This window comes from Camellia sinensis, chromosome 12 (assembly GCF_055761805.1).
Source record: "Camellia sinensis isolate YWXY chromosome 12, ASM5576180v1, whole genome shotgun sequence".
NCBI lineage: Eukaryota > Viridiplantae > Streptophyta > Magnoliopsida > Ericales > Theaceae > Camellia > Camellia sinensis.
The window spans coordinates 59918683-59945907 of NC_138972.1; the positions used below are offsets into that span (position 1 = coordinate 59918683).

At 34.0% G+C, this 27225-nt stretch overlaps 1 protein-coding gene across 3 annotated transcripts; it reads right to left on the reverse strand.

Moving 5' to 3' along the window:
* Positions 1-1753: 1753 nt before the first annotated feature.
* Positions 1754-22768, reverse strand: LOC114271874 (SNF1-related protein kinase catalytic subunit alpha KIN10). Of its 3 annotated transcripts, none has more exons than XM_028213534.2 (11): positions 22425-22768; positions 20157-20350; positions 19232-19416; positions 18835-19017; positions 18537-18668; positions 18261-18446; positions 13473-13562; positions 13317-13400; positions 3073-3153; positions 2719-2967; positions 1754-2230 (listed from the first exon to the last, which is right to left on the reverse strand). In XM_028213534.2, the coding sequence occupies exons 2-11, from the start codon at positions 20341-20343 to the stop codon at positions 2123-2125; spliced, it is 1485 nt and encodes a 494-aa protein (XP_028069335.2). In that variant the 5' UTR covers positions 20344-20350; positions 22425-22768; the 3' UTR covers positions 1754-2122. The 3 variants fall into 3 exon arrangements, with proteins under 3 accessions (XP_028069335.2, XP_028069336.2, XP_028069337.2); XM_028213535.2 differs by having other exon boundaries at positions 20157-20284; positions 22425-22761; XM_028213536.2 differs by lacking the exon at positions 20157-20350.
* Between the last annotated feature and the right edge of the window lie 4457 nt (positions 22769-27225).

Sequence of the window (27225 nt, forward strand, 5' to 3'; positions counted from 1 at the left end):
TGATGGTTGTGGGTTGTCTTGTTTAGTGGCGGTGGGTGACAAACGGGTGGTCGGTACTCAGTGGTGGATGTGTTTTTCTAGAAGGAAGGTGGTTGTTTGCTGTGGAGGAGGAAGGAGGAGAATAGGTGAAATATCTATTTTATCCCTTGAAAATGGTCATATGTCATCCATGTATATATTTTTCTTATCTATTAGAGCAAAATGACACAAAATATAAAATTTAAAGTTAAAATCGAGTCATTTGAAAATATAAAAATCAAAATGATACAAAGATGATGTTTGGGAATGGTTTAGACAGGCTATTTTAGCCTCAAATATAAAAGAAAAGTTGTGTAGCCTGCACTATAGCTGAGTATTGGAGCTGCAGTCCAACAGTCCAACTTTAATTAATTTTTTACAAACAAATTTTTGCACCCAACAGAACACAAGACAGAGGTGGCAGTGTCCTCACTGCCACGTGGACATGTACCTTGTGTATTTTATAAATATCTGTATAGGTAATTTGATAAATTTACATTTATCCATCATTTCAAATACATTTTCTAATACTACAACTCTTAAAAAATTCATTTCATCTTCTCAAACACAAAAAAAAAAAAATAACCTACTAAAATAGTCAAAAAGTTAAAAAATTAAAAAAAAAAAGCCACTTTCCAAACACCCACAAAGAGTTAAGTATACAAATTATGTGTGTAATTTATCCATTTATATAATTTAGGTACATAGTAGACAACTTAGGGACTAAGTAGATAATTTGACAGTAATTCAGGAATAAAGTGTAATAAACCCATGGAAGAAATAAGCCTTTTTTATAAGGTTACGTTTTGTTTATAAATTTGAGAAGAAATTTAAAAGGAAAAAAGAAAAAAAATATGTGAAATCAAAATAAAATATAATTATATCTCATATAAATTTTACTTACATTTTTCTTTTCACTTTTTTAAGTAAATTTATGAATCAAGCACAGCAAAAAAATAACAAAGCCTAAAATCACTGCACAAAAAGTAAGTCTAAAATCATTTCACATAAATATTGTGAAATCCTGGTACCTTATAAAAATTAAGCTAAAAAAAATTGTTTGGCAATCACTTTTTAAAGCTAAAAATTCTAAATTTTTCAGACTTGTATGGGCAAAATTGAATTGCCAAACGAGCCTATGACTTAAATCTCATTTGAAAACATACTATTTTAATAATTTTTAATTTTTTAACTAAAATATGAAATTAAAAAATAAAAATTAATATGTTTAAAATAACTTTTTAATTCTTTATAAAAAGATGTACATAAAATATAAAGAAAAATAAATATTGACTTCTTGATATAAGTTGTAAACTTATTAATTTTTTTTTAATAATTTTCTAACTTTTAAACTAAACTATTGAGTTGTCAAACGAGGTCTTAATGACCTTAAAAAGAACAGCAAGTTTGGCTTTTAAGCAACTCCCAAATAAAACGATACCTATAAATTCAACTATAGGTTATTTAAGGGAAAATGAAACAACAAAAAAAGTAGTACAAATTAAATTTAACAATAGTAAACCCATTTTGTAATAATGGACCAAACCCATTAAATAGACTTAGGTCTCGTTTGACATGCAACAGTTTTATCCTAAAAATCAAAATTAAAATATCATTCTAAATTTACTAATTTTTTTATCTCATATTTTAACTAAAAAATTAAAAAATTACTAAAATAATTTATTTGCAAACGAGGCTAGTCTATTTGAATTACAACTAGAAAGCTCTACACAAATGTTGAAAAATTACACTTTAAAAAACCACTCCAGAGTTTAAAATTCAAATACAAAACCACAATAAAAACCTACAATCCTCAAAGTGCATTATGCTTACAACATAAAAAGATATAAGAAACAGAATCAACAATCCCACCAAAATTTTTATTTAATTAATATATATGCAAGAAACTATTATATTAGAAGCGACAATTGATTCAATGGTTAAGACTCGACCTAATAATCTTGAGGTTATGAGTTCAAGTCTTGAGACTATCACTTTATGCATTATGCCGAAGGTAAAGTCCCAAATACACATTAATGTGTACTAATTGATCGTTACTTTTTTAAACTATTATATTCAAGAGTGTGAAGCTTTTAACAGAAATTTACGCCACCAGTGCGAAGAAAGCAGCACATATTTCGAGGAAGAGGAAAGGGGGGCCATGTATTCTTTGCAAGTCCAGAAGATACATCTCTTCACTGGCTTTGTAAAGCTGTAAAAATTATAGACATGGTAAAGAACTATATATATATATATATATATATATGAATCAAATTATTGGAAACTTAATGAATAATCTCAAATTATTTCTAAAACTAGACAAAACTCTGTTTGATCGAATTTAGTTTACATCCTTGTACTAAAAAATCAGTCCAATATTTTTAAAATTTCAAAGAAACCAACAATGTCTTGAAAACGGGTAATTCTATTCACACATTACAAATATTCTCAATTCACACCATTTTACCAATTTCCGAACAAAAATAAATTGTTTGAACAAAAACCCTGTTCAATAGTTGATATCCGAACAATTGATTTTTATTTGAAAATTGATATCCAAACCCAAAAAAATATATATATATATATATGATGTGAACTGAAACAAGTATAGTGTACAAGCTCCCAATAACAAACGATTATTTCTATCGCTTTACTAGGCATAGGCTTCATCAACAAAGCAAGTACACGATAAGTCATTACCTGAATTTCGAACTTGAGAGCATTTTGCAACCTAATACCCAATATGCTTGTACTTATAATTGATGACTCAAGGCCATAGACATCGTTTATCAGAGTAGGACCACCATTAAGTGTATTTTTGGGATATGCAGAAAATTCAGGTGCCCAGAGGCATTTCATGTTATAATGCCCTATCTCCTTCCATCGCACGTTTAACTTCTCAAGGACCTTTAAAACAATTGTCATTGTCTCACGGGGAGATATTTGAGACTGTACAGAAAAGATAAAACCAACAAAATCTACATCAATAAATATGGTCAAGGCATTTACAACAAAAAAGAAGAAACAGTCAAAAACTAAAAACCAAAACAAAACCTGAAACCCAAGAGCCCACTTTTTTTGAACAGGAGCTGGTGGTCTCGTGTATGTTTCATCACGGTGGACATGCACCGGAGGCTGCAGAATCCAAGGTTAGAGAAAAGTAACTCAATGTAAATAGTACTTCAACTTGCCCATTGCAGGAACATCAGTCAAAAATCTATATTCGATATTGTTTTACAAAAAAAATCTGTAAAGTTTCTTGAACAAATGGAGCATCAGAAGTATGAGAAGGTCTGTTAAGAAAGGCCAAACTAAGACCGCTGTTACTGACCATGTTAGGGGACCGAGCTAGTAAGATTGGACTAACGAGCTCAGAATTACTTCAAATTTGGTACTATGATCGGACGCAATGTACACAATGAAAAATCTAAAATCTCAGAAATATTGATTTGTGATTATGTATCAATTTTAAATAGTAAATAACAATATCTTAATCAAACAATCAAGACAAATCGACACAACGATTTTAATGTGGAAAAACCACAATTGGAGTGCCTCCAATTGTAATAAAAAATCACGAGACAAAGCCACAAAACAATACACTAAAAAGACACAGAGGAATTACACAAGTGTACTCTCAATTACCTAGCGAATCCACACCCGAATCGAACTGACCCCTATGTGCCTCTTCCAGCCCTGTCTTCTGTTAGAAACGTTTTGAAAAAAAAAAAATCTAGGTAAAAACAGAATTTTTTCTTAACTTTTGTCTAATTTTTAGGTGGGACCCGTGGCGGGTCAAAGTGGAAACGCGTTCTATGTCGCATTGTGATTCATGTGGTATATTTGGTTGCTAAAAACCATTATCGGGTGAATGAGATTTTGAAGCCAAAGTGAGCTCCATGAAAATGGAGTTTTTATAGAAATTCCTTAAGGTTTATGTAATGGCTTGTCCCACATTGATTTGGTGGGAAGTTTTGAATGGGTTTATAAGGCTTGGAGTTGGAACTTGGATAGGCCCCAAGGGCACCCAAGTTTTGTAGAGAGGAAGGTTATGGGCTAGAACCATTGGACCCAAAAATTACCACGCGCGCGTTACTGTCCGGTCGAACGGGCCAGGCTGGGCCTGGGAGTGGTGTGAGGTTAGGTTGGGCTTGTCCGGCCCAATACTAATCTTTTTGATCCAAAAACATTTGAATTTAATTTTATTTTTTGATAAAATAAAATTTCCGTCCAGAATTCAAATTAATTCCGGAAATAATCTGTTTCGATTTTTCCCTACACCCAAACAGGTCCCTACGGTTTTTATCTGTTCAAATTTGAACCCAACAGATTTGTATCTGTTTATTCAAACTAAACAGGTATCATACCTGTTCAAACAGGTTTTGCATCTGTTTAATTCAAATTGAAAAACCACTACTACATCTATAAATAGGCAGCCCTCATTTGATGTTTTCATTCAGTTTTTCCGTACTTCTCCTCTGCGCTTATACTCTATATTTTGCTACATTTCATTTTTGTGAGAAAGAGTGTAAACACTTAGTGTGTTCGTTGTGCGAATAAATTGTAGTGCTGCATTTATTCGTTGATTGATCATTTTATCTTGGGAGATAAACGTCCATATTCTGAAAGCACCGTGGAGAGGACGAATTTGTCTTAAGGACATAGTGTCTAACACTGAGCTTGATAAGAATATTGTACAAGAAATTAATCAAGTTAATTCTTTTTCTGTTTTATTATTATTTATTTAAATCAGATTTTGATTTTGTTTTTATAACAAAATAAAAATCTGTTTTAATTTATTTATTTTTATATATTGGTTTGATTTTTGTAATCAAACATTTTCTCTCCTTTCCTATTTTTCTTTCGTATTCTGTTTGCCGTTTAGTACCCAAAAAGAATTAATTTATTTATACAAAGTGAAGATTGCCTAACAATCTTAAGACAGATTCTTTTTCTTTTTTTTTTTTTGTCTTCATTGTATTTAATTTTCTATATTTTCACAAAAGTGATATTCTGGTTGGAAAACAAATAGTAGTAATATACTTTTTGACAGATAGTAGTAATATACTGTCTATTTTCTTTGACAACTAATAGTAATATACTGGTATCATTAACAATTGCAGAATATTAATTTGTGTTACAGAAAATTATTTTAGTATTTTATTTTTCTAGTTTTAGTAACAAGAAAAATAAAATTATTTTATGTTAAAATTTATTTTCTGATTTTAGTAACTAGAAAATTAATTTGTGTTTTGGTTTTTTTTTTTTCTGATTTTTGTAATCAGATATTATGACTACTACAACTGGAAGTGGTACTCCAATTGTTACACCAACTCCGGTCCCTATCCAGAACCATGTTCAAGTACCAATAAATAATGAAGAAAAACCGAAAAAATTTAACAGTACTGAGTTTAAGAGATGGCAGCAGAAGATGCTGTTCTATCTTACAACTCTAAATTTGGCCTGATTTCTCCGTGAAGAGGCTCCAACACGTAAAGAGGGTGAAAGTGATCGGCAAGTTGTTGCCGTTGTAGATGCTTGGAAACATTCAGATTTCTTATGCAAAAACTGCATCCTCAATGGCCTTGACAACATGTATAATGTTTACAGCCCTCTGAAGTCAGCAAAAGAATTGAGGGATTCTTTGGAGAAGAAATACAAGACAAAAGATGCCGACACGAAGAAATTTGTTATCGGTAAATTTCTGGACTTTGTTATGGTAAACTCCCAAACGGTAATTTCTCAAGTTCAAAATTTTTAAATAATTTTGCATGATATTCATTCAGAAAGTATATCTCTTAGCAATTCTTTCCAAGTCGTTGCTCTAATGAAAAAGTTACCACCGGCTTGGAAAGATTTCAAAAATTTTTTAAAACATAAACGCAAGGAGATGACCATGGATGAATTGATTGTAAAATTGAGAATTGAGGAAGATAACCGAAAGGCTGAAAAGAGGAATGGGAAAAATCCCATTGAGTCCAAGACTAATGTGGTTGAACAAGTTCACAAACCACATAACAAAAAGAGAAAATTTACTGGAAATGGTCCTAAACAAGGCGACAACAATGGCAATAAGAAGTTCAAAGGAAAATGCTATAACTGTGGCAAGACTGGATATCGAGCTTCTGACTGCCGCCGCCCTAAGAAGGATCGAGGAAGTACAAACAAGAAGACCACTAATCAAGCCAATGTGACAGAATTAGATTACATCTCTGACGGGGTAAATGACATCAATCTTTCTGTTGTGGTGTCTGAGGCTAATTTGGTTGAAAATCCCAAGGAGTGGTGGGTTAACACTGGAGCAACTCGTCACATATGTGCGGACAAGAAGAAGTTCACTACCTACAATGAGGCTGCAAATGGTGAACAACTTTTCATGAGAAATTCTTCTACTTCTACTGTGGCTAGACAAGGAAAGATGATCTTGAAGATGACATCAGGGAAAGAACTTACCCTCAACAACGTACTGCATGTACCTGACATCCGGAAGAATTTGGTTTCTGGCTCTTTGTTAAGTAAAAATGGTTTTAGGCTTGTATTTGAGTCTGATAAATTTGTATTATCAAAGAGTGGTATGTATGTTGGTAGGGGATACATGAGTGATGGTCTCTTCAAATTAAATATAATGACGGTTGTACCAAAAGTTGCTATGAATAAGAATAACACATCTTTTGCTTATATTCTTGAGTCGAATTTATGGCATGCTAGATTAGGACATGTAAATTTTGATGCTTTGCGTAGATTAATTGGTTTGGATTATATACCAAAGTTTGAAATTGATCCTAATCATAAATGTGAAATTTGTGTAAAAGCTAAACTAACTAAAGGCTCCATTTAAATCGGTTGAAAGGAAAACTAAACCTCTAGAATTAATTCATACAGACATATGTAATCTTAAATTTGTTCAAACTAGAGGAGGCAAAAAGTATTTCATAACATTTATCGATGATTGCACAAGATATTGTTATGTTTATTTATTTAGAAGTAAAGATGAAGCCTTAGAAATGTTTAAACTCTATAAAACAGAAGTTGAAAATCAACTTGGAAAAACCATTAAAATGGTTAGAAGTGATAGGAGTGGTGAATATGATGCACCATTAAATAAATTTTGTGCATAACATGACATTATTCACCAAACTACAGCATCCTATTCTCCTCAGCAAAATGGAATTGCTGAAAGGAAGAATAGAACCCTAAAAAAAATGATGAATGCCATGTTACTAAGTTCAGGCTTACCACAGAACTTGTGGGAGGAAACAATATTGTCTGCTAATTATGTTCTTAACAGAATACCCCACAAAAAAACCAACAGCACTTCTTATGAATTGTGGAAAGGTCGACCGCCTTCCTACAAATACTTAAAAGTGTGGGGGTGTTTGGCAAAAATTGAAGTTCCTGTTCCTAAAAAGACTAAGATTGGACCAAAAACAGTAGATTGTGTGTTTATTGGTTATGCTCAGAATAGTAGTGCATATCGGTTTCTGACTTATAAATCAGAAATACTTGATATAAATGTGAATACTATTATAGAGTCAAGGAATGCTGTGTTTTTTGAACATGTCTTTCCTTACAAGAAATGACAGGAATTAAGTTCACAAAAAAGAACTTATGATTGTACACAAAATCAAGAGACTAATGACAATCAAACACAAGAGACTAGTAATGGTCTCGACCAACACGATTTAACTGATGATGAACCAACACGAAGTAAGAAAGCGCGAACATCAACATCCTTTGGTCTAGATTTTTTGACATTCCTGTTAGAAAATGAACCTCAAAGCTTTAAGGAAGCAATGACAGGTCCTGAAGCACCTTTGTGGAAAGAGACTGTTAATAATGAAATTGAATCCATTGTGCAAAATCATACTTGGGAATTTGTGGATCTTCCACCTGGTTCTAAACCTCTTGGGGATATTCAAGAGAAAAATGAAATAGATGGTTCAATAGACAAGTATAAAGCAAGACTTGTAGTAAAAAGTTACAGACAAAAGGAAGGTCTGGACTATTTTGACACATATTCCCCCATGACAAGAATAACATCCATTCGCATGCTTATTGCTATAGCAACGTTTTTTAATTTAGAAATACATCAAATGGATGTTAAGACAGCTTTCTTAAATGGTGATCTAAATGAAGAGATCTATATGGAGCAACCCGAAGGGTTTGTAGTGCCGGGGCAAGAAAAAAAAGTTTGTCGGCTTGTAAAATCTCTTTATGGACTAAAACAAGTACCTAAGCATTGGCATGAAAAATTTGATCATGCAATGCTTACTAATGGGTGTAAGATAAACGAATGTGACAAATGTGTCTATGTTAAAAACACTGACCAAGGATATGTCATAGTTTGTCTTTATGTGGATGACATGCTTATCATTAGAAGCAATCAAAACACGATCAAATCAACTAAGCAAATGCTTAACAAAAGATTTGATATAAAAGATATGAGAGTCGCAGATGTTATATTAGGAATGAAAATTACTAAAACATCTGACGGATATGCATTATCTCAATCTCATTATATTGAGAAAATTCTTAATAAATTTATCAAGGATGATTTGAATGTAGCTAGAACACCTGTCGACATCAGTCTTTATTTATCAAAAAATAAAGGTGATGCAGTGTCTCAGTTAAAATACTCTCAAATCATTAGAAGCCTAATGTACCTAATGAATTGTACTCGTTCTGACATAGCTTATGCAGTCAGTAAATTGAGTAGGTACACTAGTAATCCCGGAGAAGACCATTGGAAAGCGATCATTCGGGTTCTTAGATATCTAAGATTTACTCGTGATCATGGTTTGAACTTTACTCAATATCCAGCAGTTCTCGAAGGTTATTGTGATGCCAATTGAATATTGGATACTGAAGATTCAAAATCCACTAGTGGATATGTCTTTACTCTGGGAGGCGCTGCTATTTCTTGGAAATCCACAAAACAAACATGCATCGCACGATCCACAATGGAATCTAAGTTCATTACTTTAGACAAAGCAGGAGAAGAAGCAGAATGGTTTCGTCACTTCTTAGAAGACATTCCAATGTGGCCTAAACCTGTGCCAGCTATTTGCATTCATTGTGATAGGCAATCTGCAATAGGCATGGCACAAAATCATATGTACAACGGTAACTCACGATATATTCGTCGTTGACATAATATCGTAAGGCAGTTGCTGTCAAATGGAATAATCTCAATAGATTATATAAAATCTAAAGAAAATATTGCAGATCCGTTAACAAAAAGTTTGACTAAAGAGTTAGTGTATAGTTCATCGAAGGGGATGGAATTAAAGCCTATTACATAAGAGTCATCATAATGGTAACCCTACTTATATGACTGGAGATCCCAAGAACTAAGTTCAAAGGGACAACTAAGTTATGTGTGGCTCGCCAGAAATCACCAAGGGATTAAAATTCCCTACCCATTCCTATGGTGAGAGTGATATCTGTAACATATGTTGTATGCAGGGATTTAAGGGTAAGCTTTGCTTTTAATGATTACTTATATATTGATTTAGGCATAAAAATCAAGACGAGTATAAGAAGATACTCACAATAAGAATCACCTAAGTGAGTGTCAAACTGGGGACGGTTCTATGAAAATGAAGAGGATAAATTCTCTAAAAGCACTCATGAAAACCAGGAGCGTTCAAGGCCAAAATGAACATAACAGTGAGAACCACGATGTGTTAGAAGATATTGTGTGAAATCTATTGTCTTGGCTTACACAAACGGCTGAACAATTTAAGGCATCGCGTCCATTGATTAGCTAGTATGTCCGATAGGTTATCATTAGAGAAGGTTCAAAACCGAAAGCTACCTATCCTGATGCAAGATATTTTCGATTTATACTCTTTCAACAAAATCTACATATTGTTGCATTTTCGTTGTCATCAAATTTCATTCATGTGGGGGATTGTTAGAAATGTTTTGAAAAAAAAAAATCTAGGTAAAAATAGAATTTTTTCTTAACTTTGGTCTAATTTTTAGGTGGGACCCGTGCGCCAAATTTGGTGGGTCGAAGTGGTAACGCGTTCTATGCCGCTTTGTGATTCACGTGGTATATTTGGCTGCTCAAAACTATTATCGGGTGAATGGGATTTTGAAGCCAAAGTGAACTCCATGGAAATGGAGTTTTGATAGAAATTCCTTAAGGTTTGTGTAATGGTTTGTCCCACGTTGATTTGGTGAGAAGTTTTAAATGGGTTTATAAGGTTTGGAGTTGGAACTTGGGGTAGGCCCCAAGGGGCACCCAAGTTTTGTAGAGAGGAAAGTTATGGGCAAAATGGACTAGACCCACTGAACCCAAAAATTACCACGCACACGTCACCGTCCAGTCGGACGGGCTGGGCGTGGTGTGAGGTTGGGTTAGGCTTGTCCAGCCCAATACTAATCTTTTTGGGCCAAAAACATTTGAATTTTATTTTATTTTTTGGTAAAATAAAATTTCTATCCAGAATTCAAATTAATTCCGGAAATAATCTGTTCCTATTTTTCCCTACACCCAAACAGGTCCCTACAGTTTTTATCTGTTCAAATTTGAACCCAACAGATTTGTATCTGTTTATTCAAACTGAACAGGTATCATACATGTTCAAACTGATTTTGCACCTGTTTAATTCAAATTGAAAAGCCACCACTACATCTATAAATAGGTAACCCTCATTTGATGTTTTCATTCAGTTTTTCCGTAATTCTCCTCTGCACTTATACTCTACATTTTGCTGCATGTCATTTTTGTGAGAAAGAGTGTAAACACTTAGTGTGTTCGTTGTGCGAATAAATTGTAGTGCTGCATTTATTCGTTGATTGATCATTTTATCCTGGGAGATAGACGTCCATATTCTGAAAGCACCTTGGAGCAAGGTTGTTAAAATCGGGATCCTACGTTGGATCGTTGGAGGTGTTTATAGGATCGGATCGTAGAATCGGATCGAGGATCGTAATATCCTACCGAAAAAGACAAATTACATAATAATTTAATTTAAATAAATATTTCTTATAAAGTATATACAAAATGAACCTATATATTCTATTAAAAAGAAGTGAAGATATTGTGAAAAATATAGTACTCCATGTAAAATGTACATATAATATTATACAATAAAAAACTCGATGGTAAAAGTTTTTTAGTTCATCAAAAAAGAAGGTGAAGAAGAAGAAGAATTTTATAACAAAATACTTTACAATCTACAATAATGCATAAAAAGTGAAGAAAAAATATTTAACAAAGTTGGATATGAAAATAGATTAAGAACTCAAAAGAGTAGCTTAGTCTGATGATAAGGTTTGTCGTTAGCATCCCTGGTGGAGCGAGTTCGAGTCACAAAAATAATCTTTCCAAAAATTGGGATAAAGTTGCAATCATCTTACCCTCCTTAGACTCCGCTAAAACTAAGTTTGTTTTTTCGACTATTTAATTTTCTTAAATTACCTCAATATTTGAATGTTTGTTTCATAATTCGTTTTTCTTAGTCTATTTGATTCAATACTACTTAATTTTTATTATTTATTTTGACCACATAAATTGGTATTTAGACAACAAATATAAAATTTACAATAAAACATGTCATACAATACAAAACAAGCCTTGTAAATTGGATCGGATAGGATCGGATCTGGATCGGGATTCCACGATCCTATAAGATCCCACTACCAGGATCGAAAGATCCTACCTATAAGGAGTTTTTTACACGATCCGGATCGATTGTACTCAAATGGATCGTAAAATCGTAGGATCGTAAGATCCGGATCGGGATTCTGATAACCATGCCTTGGAGAGGACGAACCTGTCTTAAGGACACAGTGTCTAACACTGGACTTGATCAGAATATTGTACAAGAAATTAATCAAGTAAGTTAATTCTTTTTCTGTTTTATTATTATTTATTTAAATCAGATTTTGATTTTGTATTTGTAATAAAATAAAAATCTATTTTTATTTATTTATTGGTTTGATTTTTGTAATCAAACATTCTCTCTCATTTCCTATTTTTCTTTCGTATTCTGTTTGTCGTTTTAATACCCAAATAGAATTAATTTATTTAAACACAGTGAAGATTGTCTAACATCTTCACCTCGGAATTGTCTTGCCCAAAGTTGAATCCACAACGCCGATGTCGAATCCACGACGATGAGCTACTCCGGAATCCACTAAAGCTTCAAATCCAAATTTCATGGAATCCACCAAAAAACAACTCTCTTTTTTTTAATAAAACAAACTAAACAAACCCTTTGATATAATCCACTCAATTCATGATTAACCTCTCACGAATATCAAAGGAAACAAGCAAAGAAGCTTTAGATGAAAACCCTAATACCCAAAAAGAAGATCTGGCAGCCATATTCTAAAACCTGATTGAACCGCAACTTTTATAACAAATAGATCCGCGACCTCCGCTCGAGCGCAAGAATGGCCACTCAAACAGAGTAACTAAAATGTGTGTGACTAAACAGGGTCTACGCTCGAGCATAGGAATGGCCGCTCAAACGGAAGAAAACAACTCCCAGTACTTTTGCAGACGAATGAAACTTCTGAAAGGTCGCGATATCCACTCGAGCGCACAATCGGCCGCTCGAGCAAACAAACAACCTCGACTGCACCCTGACATAATCGGCAAAGTGGCAAACATGATAGGATTAAAATCACAAACTCCTCTACATAGGCACAATTTGGATTGGATTCGCATCTAAAACTCATAACCTCACTGAAATAAAAGATCGAATATAATTACAACTAAAATGAGTTTTGTCAAACGGGATTACCAAGAATAAAAACCTAACACACAACTCATTATTGCCATTGGTAATGATGCACTGTGGGAATTTGGCCAAATTCCATTGTTTAAATTTGTTTTATTTCTGTTTTTAGAACACAACTCATCGTTTTATTTCTTTTTTTGGCATGTTTCCTAGACCTAGTAATCAAATTTTGGCTCAACTTTAATTTGCTATTTTTAGTAACTTTTCTAATTTTTCTTGACTATTTGTTGTTTTCTACAAGAATTAGGAATAGTCTACAATAAATAGGATTGTAAACCTCAATATGAGGCAGTTCTTAATAATATTTTCTTATGAAATGTTGATAATTGCAAGAATTGTAGTTGAAGAAGCAAAGTACTTTTGAGTCTTCACCGCAACAGAATTGAAACAAAATTCTAACACCAAATAACACAATGTGCATAAGAAGAAACCATTTCAAAATCTATCAATAATGGTATAATAAATCATAATGATATGCAAACAAATTGATCACAAACATGAAATGATATTGTAAATAAGAGAAAAAAACATAAATGATACCAATAATTCTAGAAGCTCATTCTTCAGGTAATTGTGGTGAACTCTAAAATGGCTGTCTGCTAGCAAATAGTATGTTACTGTTGCCTGAAATCATAGCAAAGATCAGACATGCAACTGAAATACAAAATGAAATTCTTTCTTAGACAGCTTGCACACCTTGTTTTCCAATCCATTCTGAAGAGACCCAATCACTTCATGGATATCAAAGCCCATCTTAGCCATTTCAAGGATAATGCCCTCATTAATCTATCAATACGATGTATATAGACAAGATTAGTTTCAATTAACAGCTTCAAATTATTAACAGATTATATATAAAATTATTATTAACTCACATGACAAGTGGGCTATTAGAATAGAAGATGGAAAAGAAATATTTACACCAAAAAAGCAAAGAGAAAAAGGTTTAGTGTGATAGAAATAAACTCAGCAAGTTAACATAGCCCTACTTAACTAATTGGGCCATCACTAGAAAAGCAAAACAAACATGGATAGAATTGAAAGCACATGCTTGTCCCATGAAAACAAATATGTTCAATCAATTAAGATGGTTAGGCAATGTACAATGAATAACAAAAACTACACCAATAAGGAAGGGTGCATTGTCCTTATTGAGGGTCACACTAGGGGACAAGGGAAACCAAATTTAACATGGGTTGAGGCATCCCCAAAAAATAATAATAATAATAATAATAATTAAAAAACATGTTATCATGTAAAAAAAAACAATGCCCAATTAGTACCCATTAAAAAGCATGTTATCATGTGATTTAACTAGAACTATGGCCCTATTGAGCAAAATGACAATAACAGATTCATTTTGAACCTTAAGCAGAGAACTTCGGATAGTATTTCTAGAAACATTTCTTAGATGTTATAAAAAGACCACCAGGCAATAGTATTTTAAAAGAAAAATACCAGTACACCCATGATCTTAAAAAAAATGTAAGCCCTGTAGCATAATCATACCCCTTGATCAGGCACACATGAAAAAAACAAAGTCAAAATAGGAATATACAATAATCAAGCATTTCAAATGCAACACCTGATGGTGTGCATCATTTGAAGAAAAGAGTAAATATAATCAGAGCACACAGCGATTCATGGGAAAAATTACAATCCAAAGAAAAAGCCAAACTCAATCAAAATATGCTTTGAATAAATCAAGAGAGTCTAATTATTGGCACATAAATTTCAAACATAAAACTACAAGAACCTAGAAATAAAGGATCAAGGGCCCAACTGAAAAAGCCAATTTAGAGTCTATCAAAATAAGCATATTTCAAAAAGAAGACTAAAATTTTTGGGGTACAAGATGGATCTGGCACGTGGAACCTCCAAAGGCTAAAAGAACTGCAAAGGCAATCAGGAAATGAGATCTGTAAAGCTTATGAAATCACCATAGTGGAACAGAACATGATTTTCAAATTCAAAATGAGGACTATATTACTAGCCTCATTTTTGTGCTGGTAAATTTATTCAAAATATTGAATCTATAATTTTTATTTTAACTTAGTTCACTCTTGAGCATGTTTTGTATTCAAGATCCGCTAAAAAGGAATCCATTGGTAATATTGTCTGTAACTTGTTTTCAAGAAGCACTATCAAAAGCAATTCTTTATTTTCTTTTTCTTTCAATTTGTAATTTTTCCTATCAAATTGAATTTTTTTTTTTTCAAAAGAAAGTACTACCCTGATGCTATAAAAAAGTGTAAAATACCACCCAAAAAAAAAACCCTTCTCAAATGTGAATATGGTATATAAACAGAATTGTCGAATAAAAGAAACAAGATCGTCAACTACAAAATGAAGTTGATTTCTTCATCATCTCTTCAGAGTCATGTAAAAGTCTGTTAAAATGTACCAAAACCTACCACTACACCTACTCCACCCACTTCACCTACTACTCCACCTACTACTCCACCTACTACATACCTACCTCCTCTAATCTTCTATATATAGGACTCATTGTAAACATAAAATATATCAATTAATAATACATCAATTTTTACATGGTATCAGAGCAGGTTTAGAACCTAGTATTTTTGCTTCACCGGCGGGCGGCAATTTCGCCTTGGCCGCCCGCCGGACCTCAACCTATTCCGCTGATAAAATCAACAAAGATTTGTGCAACTGTAGTCATGTGTGAGGCTGATGGAGAAGAATTCTTCACCTCATATGACGAGACAGTCTGAAACTGGAAACACAGCAACATTCTGCTCTGGAATTCTGCAGCAGCTAGATTATAGCTTGGTTGAGTGCCAAGCTTTGGTTCTTCCACCCACTCGTGAACTTGCCCAGCAAAGTGTGAAGGTTCATGCTTGTGTTGGAGGGACTAGTGTGCGCGAAGATCAGCGCATTCTCTCCAGTGGGGTTCATGTTGTTGTTGGTACTCCTGGTCGTGTGTTTGACATGTTGCGGAGACAATCACTTCGCCCTGTTTGCATCAAAATGTTTGTCTTGGATGAAGCTGATGAAATGCTGTCACGAGGTTTTTAAAAATTAGATCTATGATATTTTCCAGTTGCTGCCACCCAAAATCCAGGTTGGGGTGTTCTCTGCCACAATGCCACCAGAGGCTCTTGAAATCACCAGGAAATTCATGTATAAGCCTGGAAAGAGAAAAAGCTCATGCTAGGATTTGCGAAGTGATTCGCTGCAGGAATTTTGGCTTTGGATGAAACCCTTACCATACTCCACTCATTCTCTCCAACTGTTCTAACTTTTTATTTTTATTATTATTATTATTATATCAAATAATCAATGCACTCATGTTCCCCACTAACAGTGTCCACTTCTGACCCAAACCATTTTCAATCCATCATTTCTCCTTCACCTTTTGCACCCCACTCATCGACTCTCTCTCCACTTTATCACATGGGTTTGTCCCTCTCTCTCCTCCATTTGATTTCAAAAATCACTTATTTTTATTTATTTTTTCCAAATCACTTTTCCTCTTTTTTAAATACCCCACTTTATTTTGAAACAATCGCACTGATGTTTTTCATATAATCCATCTATAAATATTTTTTATCTATTTTCTTTCTCCCTTGTTTTCTTTCATTTTATTTTTATTTTTTCAACAAAACACTCCCAAAACAAAAAAAAAAACAAAAACAAAAAAAACAAAAACAAAAAAAAAAAACAACATTTTACAAACTTGTCATTTCTTCATGCCGGGGATCAACCCCGATCAGCATTTTACACCATAAAAAAAAAAAAAACAAAAACAAAAACAAAAACAAAAACACAAAACAAAACAAAACACAACCAACACAAATCGGAACAGTGGGATTTTTCTTCTCTACTCTGCCGCCGGTCTCCTCTTCTTGCCTCCGTCCTGGGCGGCCCTTGACGGTGTTGCCTCCGTGTTTCCCACTCCACTGGGCACGATCACTACTCCCTGCTCCTCCACTGCAGCATATGGCGGACCTCCAAATCGGAACATCACGGTGGCCTTCCGCTTCAGCTCCTTATTTTCCGCCTTTAGCACACTTATCTCTGCTCACGCATCCTTATACATGCGTTGGAGCAGAGCCAGTTGGGCGTTTAACTGCTGCACCTCATTTGTCCTACTCTGCAGCCAGTGCGACAGGTTTGTGACCGCCGTCATGGTCTCCACACATGACTTCAAAGTATATTGATTGGCCTCAATATCAGTTTGCACCGCCATTTTTTGCTCCACCGACCGCATCGGAAAGTTCAACGGAGCAAAACCAGAGGCGCTTGGTTGAGGTTCACTGGCCACCGCACCAGTTATCTCTCTTGTTGATTCGTTGAGGTCGGGAAAGAGAGTGAGCAGACCACGGGACGAAGAGGCCATATTCTGGGTAGCTGAACGGGAAGACGAGGCCATGTTATGGGTTGCTGAGTGTTTCAGAGAAGGGTTGGTTACAGAGTGTTTCAAGATTAGCGACAAGCTCTCAGAGAACGAAGAGGTTTCAACTGGTTTGTTATGCTTCCAAGCCTCAGCCTCCGCTTCGGTTTATAAAGACCATGATGAAGAGGCAGACACGCGCATCATGCGTCTCTCGGTGCTCTCCGACAACTTGGGCGCGCCTTTTGATGGCACGTCTTTTGATGGCACGCTTTTTTATAGATTGGGCACGCTTTTTGATGGCACGCCTTTTGACAGATTGGGCACACCTTTTGAGGGTGCGACTTTTTAAGGGTCCGACAAGACTCTGTAAACTGTCCCGACATTGATTCCGGTTAGCTCCTTCATGGGTCCGACAAGACTCTGTAAACTGTCCCGACATTGATTCCGGTTAGTTTCTACAAGGGTCCAGCAAGACTCCGTAAACTGTCTTCTACACCGGTCCGACATGACCCCATAAACTGTCTTCTACATCGGTCCGACACGAGCCAGTGTCTTCTACATCGGTCTGCCATAACCATACAGTCTTCTACAACGGTCTGACACGACCATACAGTGTCTCCTATCCATTTTTTATTTTTCAGATTATTTTCTTGTTTTGTTACTCTCTCCAAACTCAAGTTGGTTAGTTCCTATCCCCCTTGAGTTTGCGGGGGGCTGTTAAAATGTACCAAAACCTACCACTACACCTACTCCACCCACTTCACCTACTACTCCACCTACTACTCCACCTACTACATACCTTACCTCCTCTAATCTTCTATATATAGGACTCATTGTAAACATAAAATATATCAATCAATAATACATCAATTTTTACAAAGTCTAAAACATATTCACGTACTCTAAAACATATTCGCTAGATATAAGATGCATTACATTTATGAATAGAAATAGAATTCATCAGACAAAAAATAATCAAGTATTATTATATTACTTAAATAAAACATGATTCACACATCAGACACTAAATGTAAACTTCCAGTGATTGTAATAGATTATTCAGTTAAAAAATAATAATAATAAAAGGCTAAATAATTTGTAAAATCACAAGGAAACATAGTTACCTTTTTGGTATCGTACGCTGCAATGACAGATGGCATAGCTATGTATTGTGGAAGATCTTGTTGAAACCAAGGATGCTGACGTATTTCAGGGATTGATATACGATTTATAGGATCAATGGTAAGTATGCGTGCTATTAAATCACGGGCACCATGAGACAACTGATTTGGCAATGTGTATACTCCATTCTGGTGCAAAAATTAAAAAAATTAAAAAAATCATAGAGTTGGGAAAATAATTTAAATGCAATGTCAAAACATACAATCCACTTAACCGACCTTTATCTTTGCATATAAACCGGGAAGATTATCATCATCAAAAGGAAGTCTTCCACACAGAAGAGCATATAAAGTGACACCGCAACTCCAAACATCAACCTCAGGACCAGCATATAATCTATCAGATATAACCTATATATATAATGAGCAATTTAATTTACACCAGAGAACAAATTTCCTTTTCATATATATATATATATATATATATATATATTTTTTCTTTTTTGGCTGTGCAAAATTATTTGGAACCCAAGTTTACTCTCAGATGGACCTAGCTATTTCATTACTGAACCCATACCTCAGGAGCAGCATAATTTGGGCTTCCACAGCTTGTTTTAAGAAAATGACCATCACGCATGATATTACTAAGACCAAAGTCAGCAATTTTGAGATTGTGTTCGGAATTCAAAAGCAGATTCTCTGGCTTGAGATCTCGGTGAACCACCATGTGGAGATGGCAACATTCAACACCTGAAATAATCTACTCTTTCATTAGATAATGTTTTGCCAGATCAATTTCAGCCACTTTTCCTTATCACTAAAATGAAATTACTCACAAAATAAGTTAATAGCAAATCACATCAAAATTAGCAATGTGTAGTTCCATCTAGAAAGTTGTTCACTCAACAAAGTTCAACTCAGAAACAGTATTATGTAAACAAAAAAAATAATAATAATACTAGCACCTTAAATACCTGTTGGAAGAAGTGGCGCGCCTCATCTTCTTGGACCCTTCCGTTCTCTGTAATATAATCAAATAGGTCACCAGAATTCATGTACTCCATGACAACATAAATTTTCGACCGCGTCTCTATGACTTCATATAGGCGAACTACATGGGGATGTGAAAATAGCTTCAGGATTTTGATCTCTCGTCTCACTACAATAACACAATACAAGGAGACATTTGTTAAATAATGTCTAAAAGGTCAAAGAAACAAAGCACGTATTCGATCAAAGCACATTTCTCATGTTTTACACTGTTGCATCTACTTTAATCAATCTGTGTATACAAGTATTTGATCTAATGCTTTTGTCATTGATAGAAGTTAATATCAAGTATAATATTTCATGATCATGACAAGCAATAATTTACACACGCTCACAAGTGCCCAGAAAAAAGAAAAAAAAAAAAAAAAAAGAAGAAGAAGAAGAAGAAGAAGAAGAAGAAGAAAAAGAAAAGAAAAGGAGAAAAAAAGAAAGAAAGAAAGACGGAAAATGAAGCAAAGGAAGAAGATGAAGAAAAACGAACTAATTTTGAGGGTTCCACAGAAAATCAAGGTGTTTTTATCAGCTGATTCAGAACACAATTGCCACACAAAAGGCTACTTGTAGAGAACATGAACATACTAATGTTTCATCCCACTATGATGTCTCAGAAATAATAAGTTTATTGATGACAAAAACACTTTAACAAAATGCTTCTGAAAGTCTCATCTAACACTATCAAGGTGTGCCACAACATCAATGCTTTACTAATTTTATTTCGCTATCTTTTTCACTTGCTCACTTCTGCTTGTTGCTTACATCAATTACTATACCACTTGTAACTTGAGAAAGACAAGTTTCAACCTCATTCTGAAACACAACACCACATTAGTACTCAAATGTACAACGCACCTTTTTCTGCTGCAGAATCATCAATTGATTGACGAGCAAGGATCTTAATAGCAACTTTAATGCCTGTCACAATATGAAGTGCAAGTTTCACTTTACCAGATGCCCCAGCACCAAGAGTTTTCCCCAGCCTATAATTTGACATAAGGTTTTTAGATGATGTGCTCGCCTTAGCATCACATCCATCCATTTCAAAGCTGTTGATTACAAATTAGTATGAGTTACCAGTGACCCACAAAACCATAACGCTTAATAAAAATGAGGCAAAATAGCAGGCAGCTGTTTCTTTGGGTATTAAAAAAAAAAAAAAAACTTACTAAAGATTATCTAACCATGAGAATAAAATAGCTACAAGATTTGTATACCATTCAATTTGAAGAGACCAACCAAGAATTTCCAAACGTGGAAAGCCCAACTAACCCTCAGTCACAAAACTTATTCATAGTATTTTGAGTAAGAAAAAAGTTACAGGAGACTTATAAAGAAATATGTATTAAGCCTGTCAAACTTTAGAACAGAGAGAGAGAGAGAGAGAGAGAGAGAGATTTGATAACTCGATATCTGACCCAATGGATCAACTAATCCGGGGGACTAATCCCACCGTCCACTAGTGGTGTGCCTAATTAAAGCCGGGGTAAAACTCCATATGGACTAGCCTCAAGAAATTGTTTGCACCTAGGAAGTTTTGAATCTAAAACCATGAAGGGAGCACATCACTAGGTCCCAGACCTTGACCACTAGGCCCTTGGGTCAGAGAGAGAGAAAGTGTTTACTATCTGTTTTGATGATGCAATGACAAAAATTAAGATAGCGTTTCGTAGAGTTTTAGAATTATAATTTGATAATAGAGTAGTATTTTGAGTTTGTGATTTTTGGAATTATGATTTGGAAAGAGAAAATTTGTTTAGTTAAGAGTTTTAAAAAGAATTTTGAATTGAATTTTGAATTTTTAATGTGACATATGAAATGAAAAAAATTGTTTGGTTATGAGTTTTGAAAAGAATTTTCAAAACTTAATTCAAAAACTTATAACTCAACCAAATATACAACTCAAAACTCTATTGAAAATTATATTCAAAATTCATACACAAACTCTTTTTAAAATTCAATTCAAAAAAATAATTTGTCATTTTGGTCTAAAAAAAATAATTTCTATATTTAAAAAATATTAAAAACAAACATAATTGCAAAAAAAAAAAAAAAAAAAAGGAGGTACTATTCTGGTTAACCGGCCGGACATCCGGAGGATGTCCGGGGGGACGACCTAAAGCACAAATTCAAAAATCAAAAACTCACACTGCCAAGCATGCATTGAAATATGTTTTCAAATGTGGCATTGAAATTAATTTTTGAAAACTTCAACCAAATATAGCATTGGAATGTAGGGGTGGAATTATAATTTGATAATTCTAGTTGTGAGGTTAGCCATTTATGAAAAATAGAATATTGGTTGTCCACAATTACTTGAATGCTTAGGAATTATACAAACATAAATTGAGCTATTGGCCTATGTGTGGTTTGATTCTCCATTCCTCTATCATGCCATTGAAATCATTAAGCTTTGTTTGTTTCATTGGACTGGATTATATATGACTATTAGTCCCGAAACTAATAGTCATCGGATTACAAATTCCTTAGGATGACATATCTTATCTCACGCTTTGAATCCTCCAGGATTAGGAGGGGGGTCAGTAGAATCCTACTTATTCCATGTTTTTTTGGAATCACTAGATATGGAGTACATGATGTAATGACCATGGTTCGAGGGTGTTTTGATCTTTTTGACCCCTAATATGGGACTCTCTTAATCACCCCCATGGGACTCAATAGTCCCACATTTAGGGATATACAATTCAGGGAGAGTGTTAATTGGGAGGCCAGACCCACTTTTGCATCCAAACAAGGGATTCAAAATTGGCTAGAATACAGTCCAATCCCATGGCCTTATCATTAATGCTAACAAAAATTGTAGTAATAACAAGTGAGCAAATGATTCCAAGAGCTTTACAAAAAGCCTCAAATAATTTCCCCACAAATTTGTCAACAATTATATGTATCCATACCAAGATAGAGCTATAATTTGTAAAAAAATAAAAAAAATTTAGAATCCCATTTCAAGAATTAGAAAGTAGAATAGTATCAGTGGATTAGTAGACAAAATTCCAAGAAAAACAAAGATCAGAAAAAAAAACCCAAATGAATAAAGAGAGTAAGGAAAAGCAAAGAGGAGAGAAAGTTTAAATACAAGCTTCAAGTAAGTAGAGAAGGTACCGATTGATGTGGGTTCCTGGAAATTGGTGTTAGCAGAGAAAATTAAAAGCTCTCAAGACAACAGAAGAAGAAGAAAAATAAGAATATGACAAACATGAAGGGTTTGTAATAGTTTAGGAGTAAGATATATATATATATATATATATATATGAGTTGAAGGCTCCAATCCAAAGAAAGAGTCTTGGTGATAACGTCAATAACCAAACGAAACAGTGTGTTAAAGTGCGAAGCGAATCGAGAGAGAGAAAGAGTAAAGGCTGTCTGTGTGTGTTGAGAATAACGAAGAGAAAACTCCACTTCTAAAAGAGTGGAACTTTTTCTTTCCGATGTAGGCAACAAAAATAAAAGAGTGGAACTTTGCTTTGTATATGGGAAAGGCCAGTCAGTGTCAAACCACGTCAGACGTGACAAATCATTCACTGTGGTATGTGAAAATTATTCGCTGGTACCACAAATCATTCTTTAATCACTCAATATAAGATTACAAAAATATTTTAAAATTTTAATTTATTAATTCTAATAGCTCTAAAGTATATATAGAGTTTATTTGATGTGATATTTTAATTTTGTATTTCTTTTTTTTTTTGACTTTCTATTTCAGTAGAACTCAATAGAGTTCTAATTTTATAAGGATATATCATTTTTGATAAAATTATAAGTCTCACTCCTTTCATCAATCATAATACATGTGAAGCGTCATGTGATACTCTGTCTCAAGACCAATCAATAACTTCTCATATTTTGTAAACTAAGGCCCCGTTTGTTTTGGGAGATAAAATGGAGGGGATTGATAGTGAGGGGACAGATAGTGAGGGGACAGATAGTGAGGGGATTAATAATGAGGAATTGTTAAATTATTTTTATATAAAATAATAAAAATAATAAAAAATATAAAAAATTAAACATTATATTTAAAAAAAATTTCCCAATATATAAAAAATAAATTTTTTTTAATCCCCTCACTATTTTCTAATACCATCTCTACCTCCTCCTTACCAATCCCCCTTCCAAAGGTATAGTAATACCAAGGGACTAATAGTCCCAAAGCTATCTCTGCAAACAAATAAGGGCATTAGTAATACCTTGGTATTACTAGTCCCAATACCCTCCCTATAGCCTAAAACAAACGGGGCCTAAGGCTACACTTGGGATATAATGAATCATTCAATGTTGGTGGCCAAAGGCCTTGTTTGGAAATATGAAGTTTTACCTTGTTTGGCAAGTGATTGATTGTTTTTTTTTTATTATTATTAAAATTTGAAAAAAGACAAAATATAATAAAATAATCAATAAGATAAAATATGACATTAAACTCATAATCATTTCACTTTTTTTTTTCACTCACATCACGTCCAATTATAAAAAAATCCAACCATCTTTTCAAATAAAAAAATGTTAACGTATTAAAATAGGCAAAAATTAAAATAGCATATTAAAATAGTCAACTTCCCAAACAAGTCTATTATATTTGGTAATTTATGAAAGAAAAAAGAAATGAAGTGTAAGTTATTAGATAAAAGAAAATATTGCAATTTCTTTTTATTTTTTTTGGATAGATAAGAAAGAAAAGAAAAGAAAATGATGTTAATTTCTCTTCCTTTTTATTTGGTTAAGCTACATAAAAGAAATTACTACAATTTTATATTATCAAATTATTCTTTTATAGGTGTTAATCTTTTTATTTATTTTATATCTAAAGGGAAAAATGTGCCATTCTCCTCCTTTCCCAAACTCCCCCAATGATGTGGCAAACAATTTGGAGGAGTTTGGGAGGGAAAGGAAATTGGGGGATGTAGCGTTGCTCATCTAAAAGGGTAGTTTTGGTATTATAATAAAATAGTATTTAGTTGATTTCATTTCTCTTCGGTATCTTCTATTTGCAAACCATCAATTCTTGAGAGACTCTAAATGCACCCCAAGAATTAGGTTAGATGCCCCATTACTTTAAACACCCAAATAATAAATTTAAAATTTTATTTATTTGTTTAGATACCTCAAATAATACCTATCATAACCCTAAAACCCTAAACAAATCTACTTTGTACACCCCATTACCTATAAACAGATGAACAAAATCAGAAGAGAATTTCAAACAACAAAGAGGGTTCATTTGAGATAAATAGGGATTCCAAGTGACGAAGGTCTCCTCCCACTCTAGATCTACCGATAGTCTCCTCCTACTCTACATCCACCGATAGCTATCGGTTTCCAGATACTCAGTGCCAAACACAATAAAATCGATTCCAATTGTTTAATATGGATACTTAATGCCGAACAAAATATATTTGTTCGAATACTTGATTCCAAACATATAAAGTTTGTCCAGATACTCAATATCAAATACAAGAAAATCGATTCCAATTGTTTTATATAGATACTCAATGCCGAACAAAATATATTTGTCCAGATACTTAATTTCAAACATATGAAGTTTGTTTGGATACTCAATACTGAACACAAGAAAATTGGTTCCAGTTGTTTCATATGGATATTCCATGCCATTTGTCCGGATACTAATTTCAAACATATGGAGTTTGTTCGGATACTCAATTCTGACTGAATTCGGAAAATCAAACTATGAAAAACGATGAACAACAAGAAAATTATTTGGAAACATCTTCTTTATGGTCCATTGTTGATTTCAATATGAAATAGAATGCAAAAATGATGAATTAAATCATATAGGGTTGGGTTAGGGTTGGGTATGAAATGCAAAGTGATGAAAGTAAGAAGATAAGAGAGAAAATGAATATTGAGGCTAATGATTAATGGGGTGTCCAGAACACTTTTGTTTACATTTTTTCCAATGTCAAGTCTCTTTTGGTCATTTTAAATAGGAAATTAATAGTAAAAAAATATATATATAATTAAATTGGGGTGTCGAACCTAATTTTTAGGGTGCAAATAAAAGCTCCCTCAATTCTCTCATCTTATACTTTTTTTCATTTTTTTAAATTACCATTTTGCCCCTCAAGAAAATTGCCAAAGAGGACAAGTTTAAGGTTGTAGCGTTCTCTCTTTACAAATTTGACAATGGTGCCAATCCCGGCGACGCCATCTACAACTCTCGCAGCACCTCTCCACCTCTTTCCAACACATTCCTTCAACTACCCCTCTCATTTCCCCAAAACCACCAGCCACAGCTACGACCACCATCTCCTCTGTGAGCCCTCTCACCTCTGTCACTATGTAGCACTCTGATTTTTTCTTCATCGCTCGAGCGATCTTTCGAGTCTTCCAGTACTTTTGCAGGTCTGTGATTCTGAAAGTTGTTAATCTTTGCTCGAGCGCAGGTTTTGTCACTAGAGCGGTTTGCTTTGTATCGTCTGAACTTCTGGGAGGTGTCATTGTGCACTTAAGAGGTCACTTTGTTCGCTCGAGCAATGTCACTTATATGTCTGGTCGCTCAAGCAGTGTTTTGTTCGCTCAAGCGGTCTATCCGTTTTCAACAGCTATAAAAGTCACTTTTGGTCACATCTGGATCACTTTTCTCTCTCTCTTCTCTCTATTTCCGCCATTTTTGAGATTTCAAGCTCTTCCCACTTGGTTTTCATCTACTTCTACCCATCTTTGACCCATAGTCCCTTAGACCTAAACGTAGAGGGTTGTGAGGGCTTCATTTTAATCTGAGCGGATTATATTTTCATCACCGTGAATTTTTTGGTTTTCTCCTCGTCACTTCGAGAGATAGGGATTTCTTTGTTCCTCTTCAATACCTCGTCTATAGATAGATATATGGTAGACTTTATTACATAAAAATCATATCTATTATGGATTTCTTTGAAAATCATAAAGAGGATCTAGGGTTTGAATGTTTGGAGTAGGAATTGTGAAATTGATTGTTGTTGGGTTAATTGGAAAGTAGCTTAACTTGTTTATGTTGAAAAAAGAAAAGAAGCCCTAATTTTTTGATTTGACCTAATGAATTAAAAAGGGATAAAGTTAAATAATGTTTGTGTCTTGTTAATAGTATAAAGGGAGAATCAACGTTGATAATGGAATTTATTTGGATTAATCATGTTAAGTTGAGTTGGGTCATGGCTTGGAATCCATAGATGTGATTTTATCGAAAATGTAGAAATTGGTCTTTTTGAAAGAAAAGGATTTGGGCAATGTAACTTGGAAAACGAAAGGGTTGATTTTGAAAAAAGAGTGAAACCATGATGTATTGTAAATTCAGAATTTAAACTTAAGGTCGGATTTGCAACCGTTGAATATTGTTGTCATTATCATTGTTGTTGAATTTAAGGTCAAGTGAGTGTTAGACTATCGAATTGCATGTGTTTAAATATTTATGCTTAGAGGTTTTGTGCTTGGTCATTGGTAGAGGATAACATTGTGATGTTGAATAGATTTTGTGTATGTAGAACACTCGGGTCATCCATGTTTATTTGAGTTATGTGATGGTTGAAAATATGCATGTGCTGAGAATAAAGGGTACCATTACCTTCCAGCTAGCACATGGGGAATTGGTTGCGCTGAGAATATGGGGTGCCAGTGCCTTCCAGCTAGTGCCTAGAGAACTTGACAGAGGTACCATTACCTTCTAGTTGGTGACTGGTAAATTGGCATGAGTATTGGAAATGTATATCATTAGCTTACCGTGCTTGAGGCAGGTAAAACATTGTTGGATTTTCTCGTTATCGTCTCAGTTCCATTTATGTGTTTCATACATGGTGATGATTATTTTGTAGAGGAGGTCAATTGTCTTATATGGTTACTTGATGAGTATTTTATATATATCGTCTTCATGTTTGTTGGGATACTCCTATTTGGAAATTGGGTGTGAGTTCAATAATTA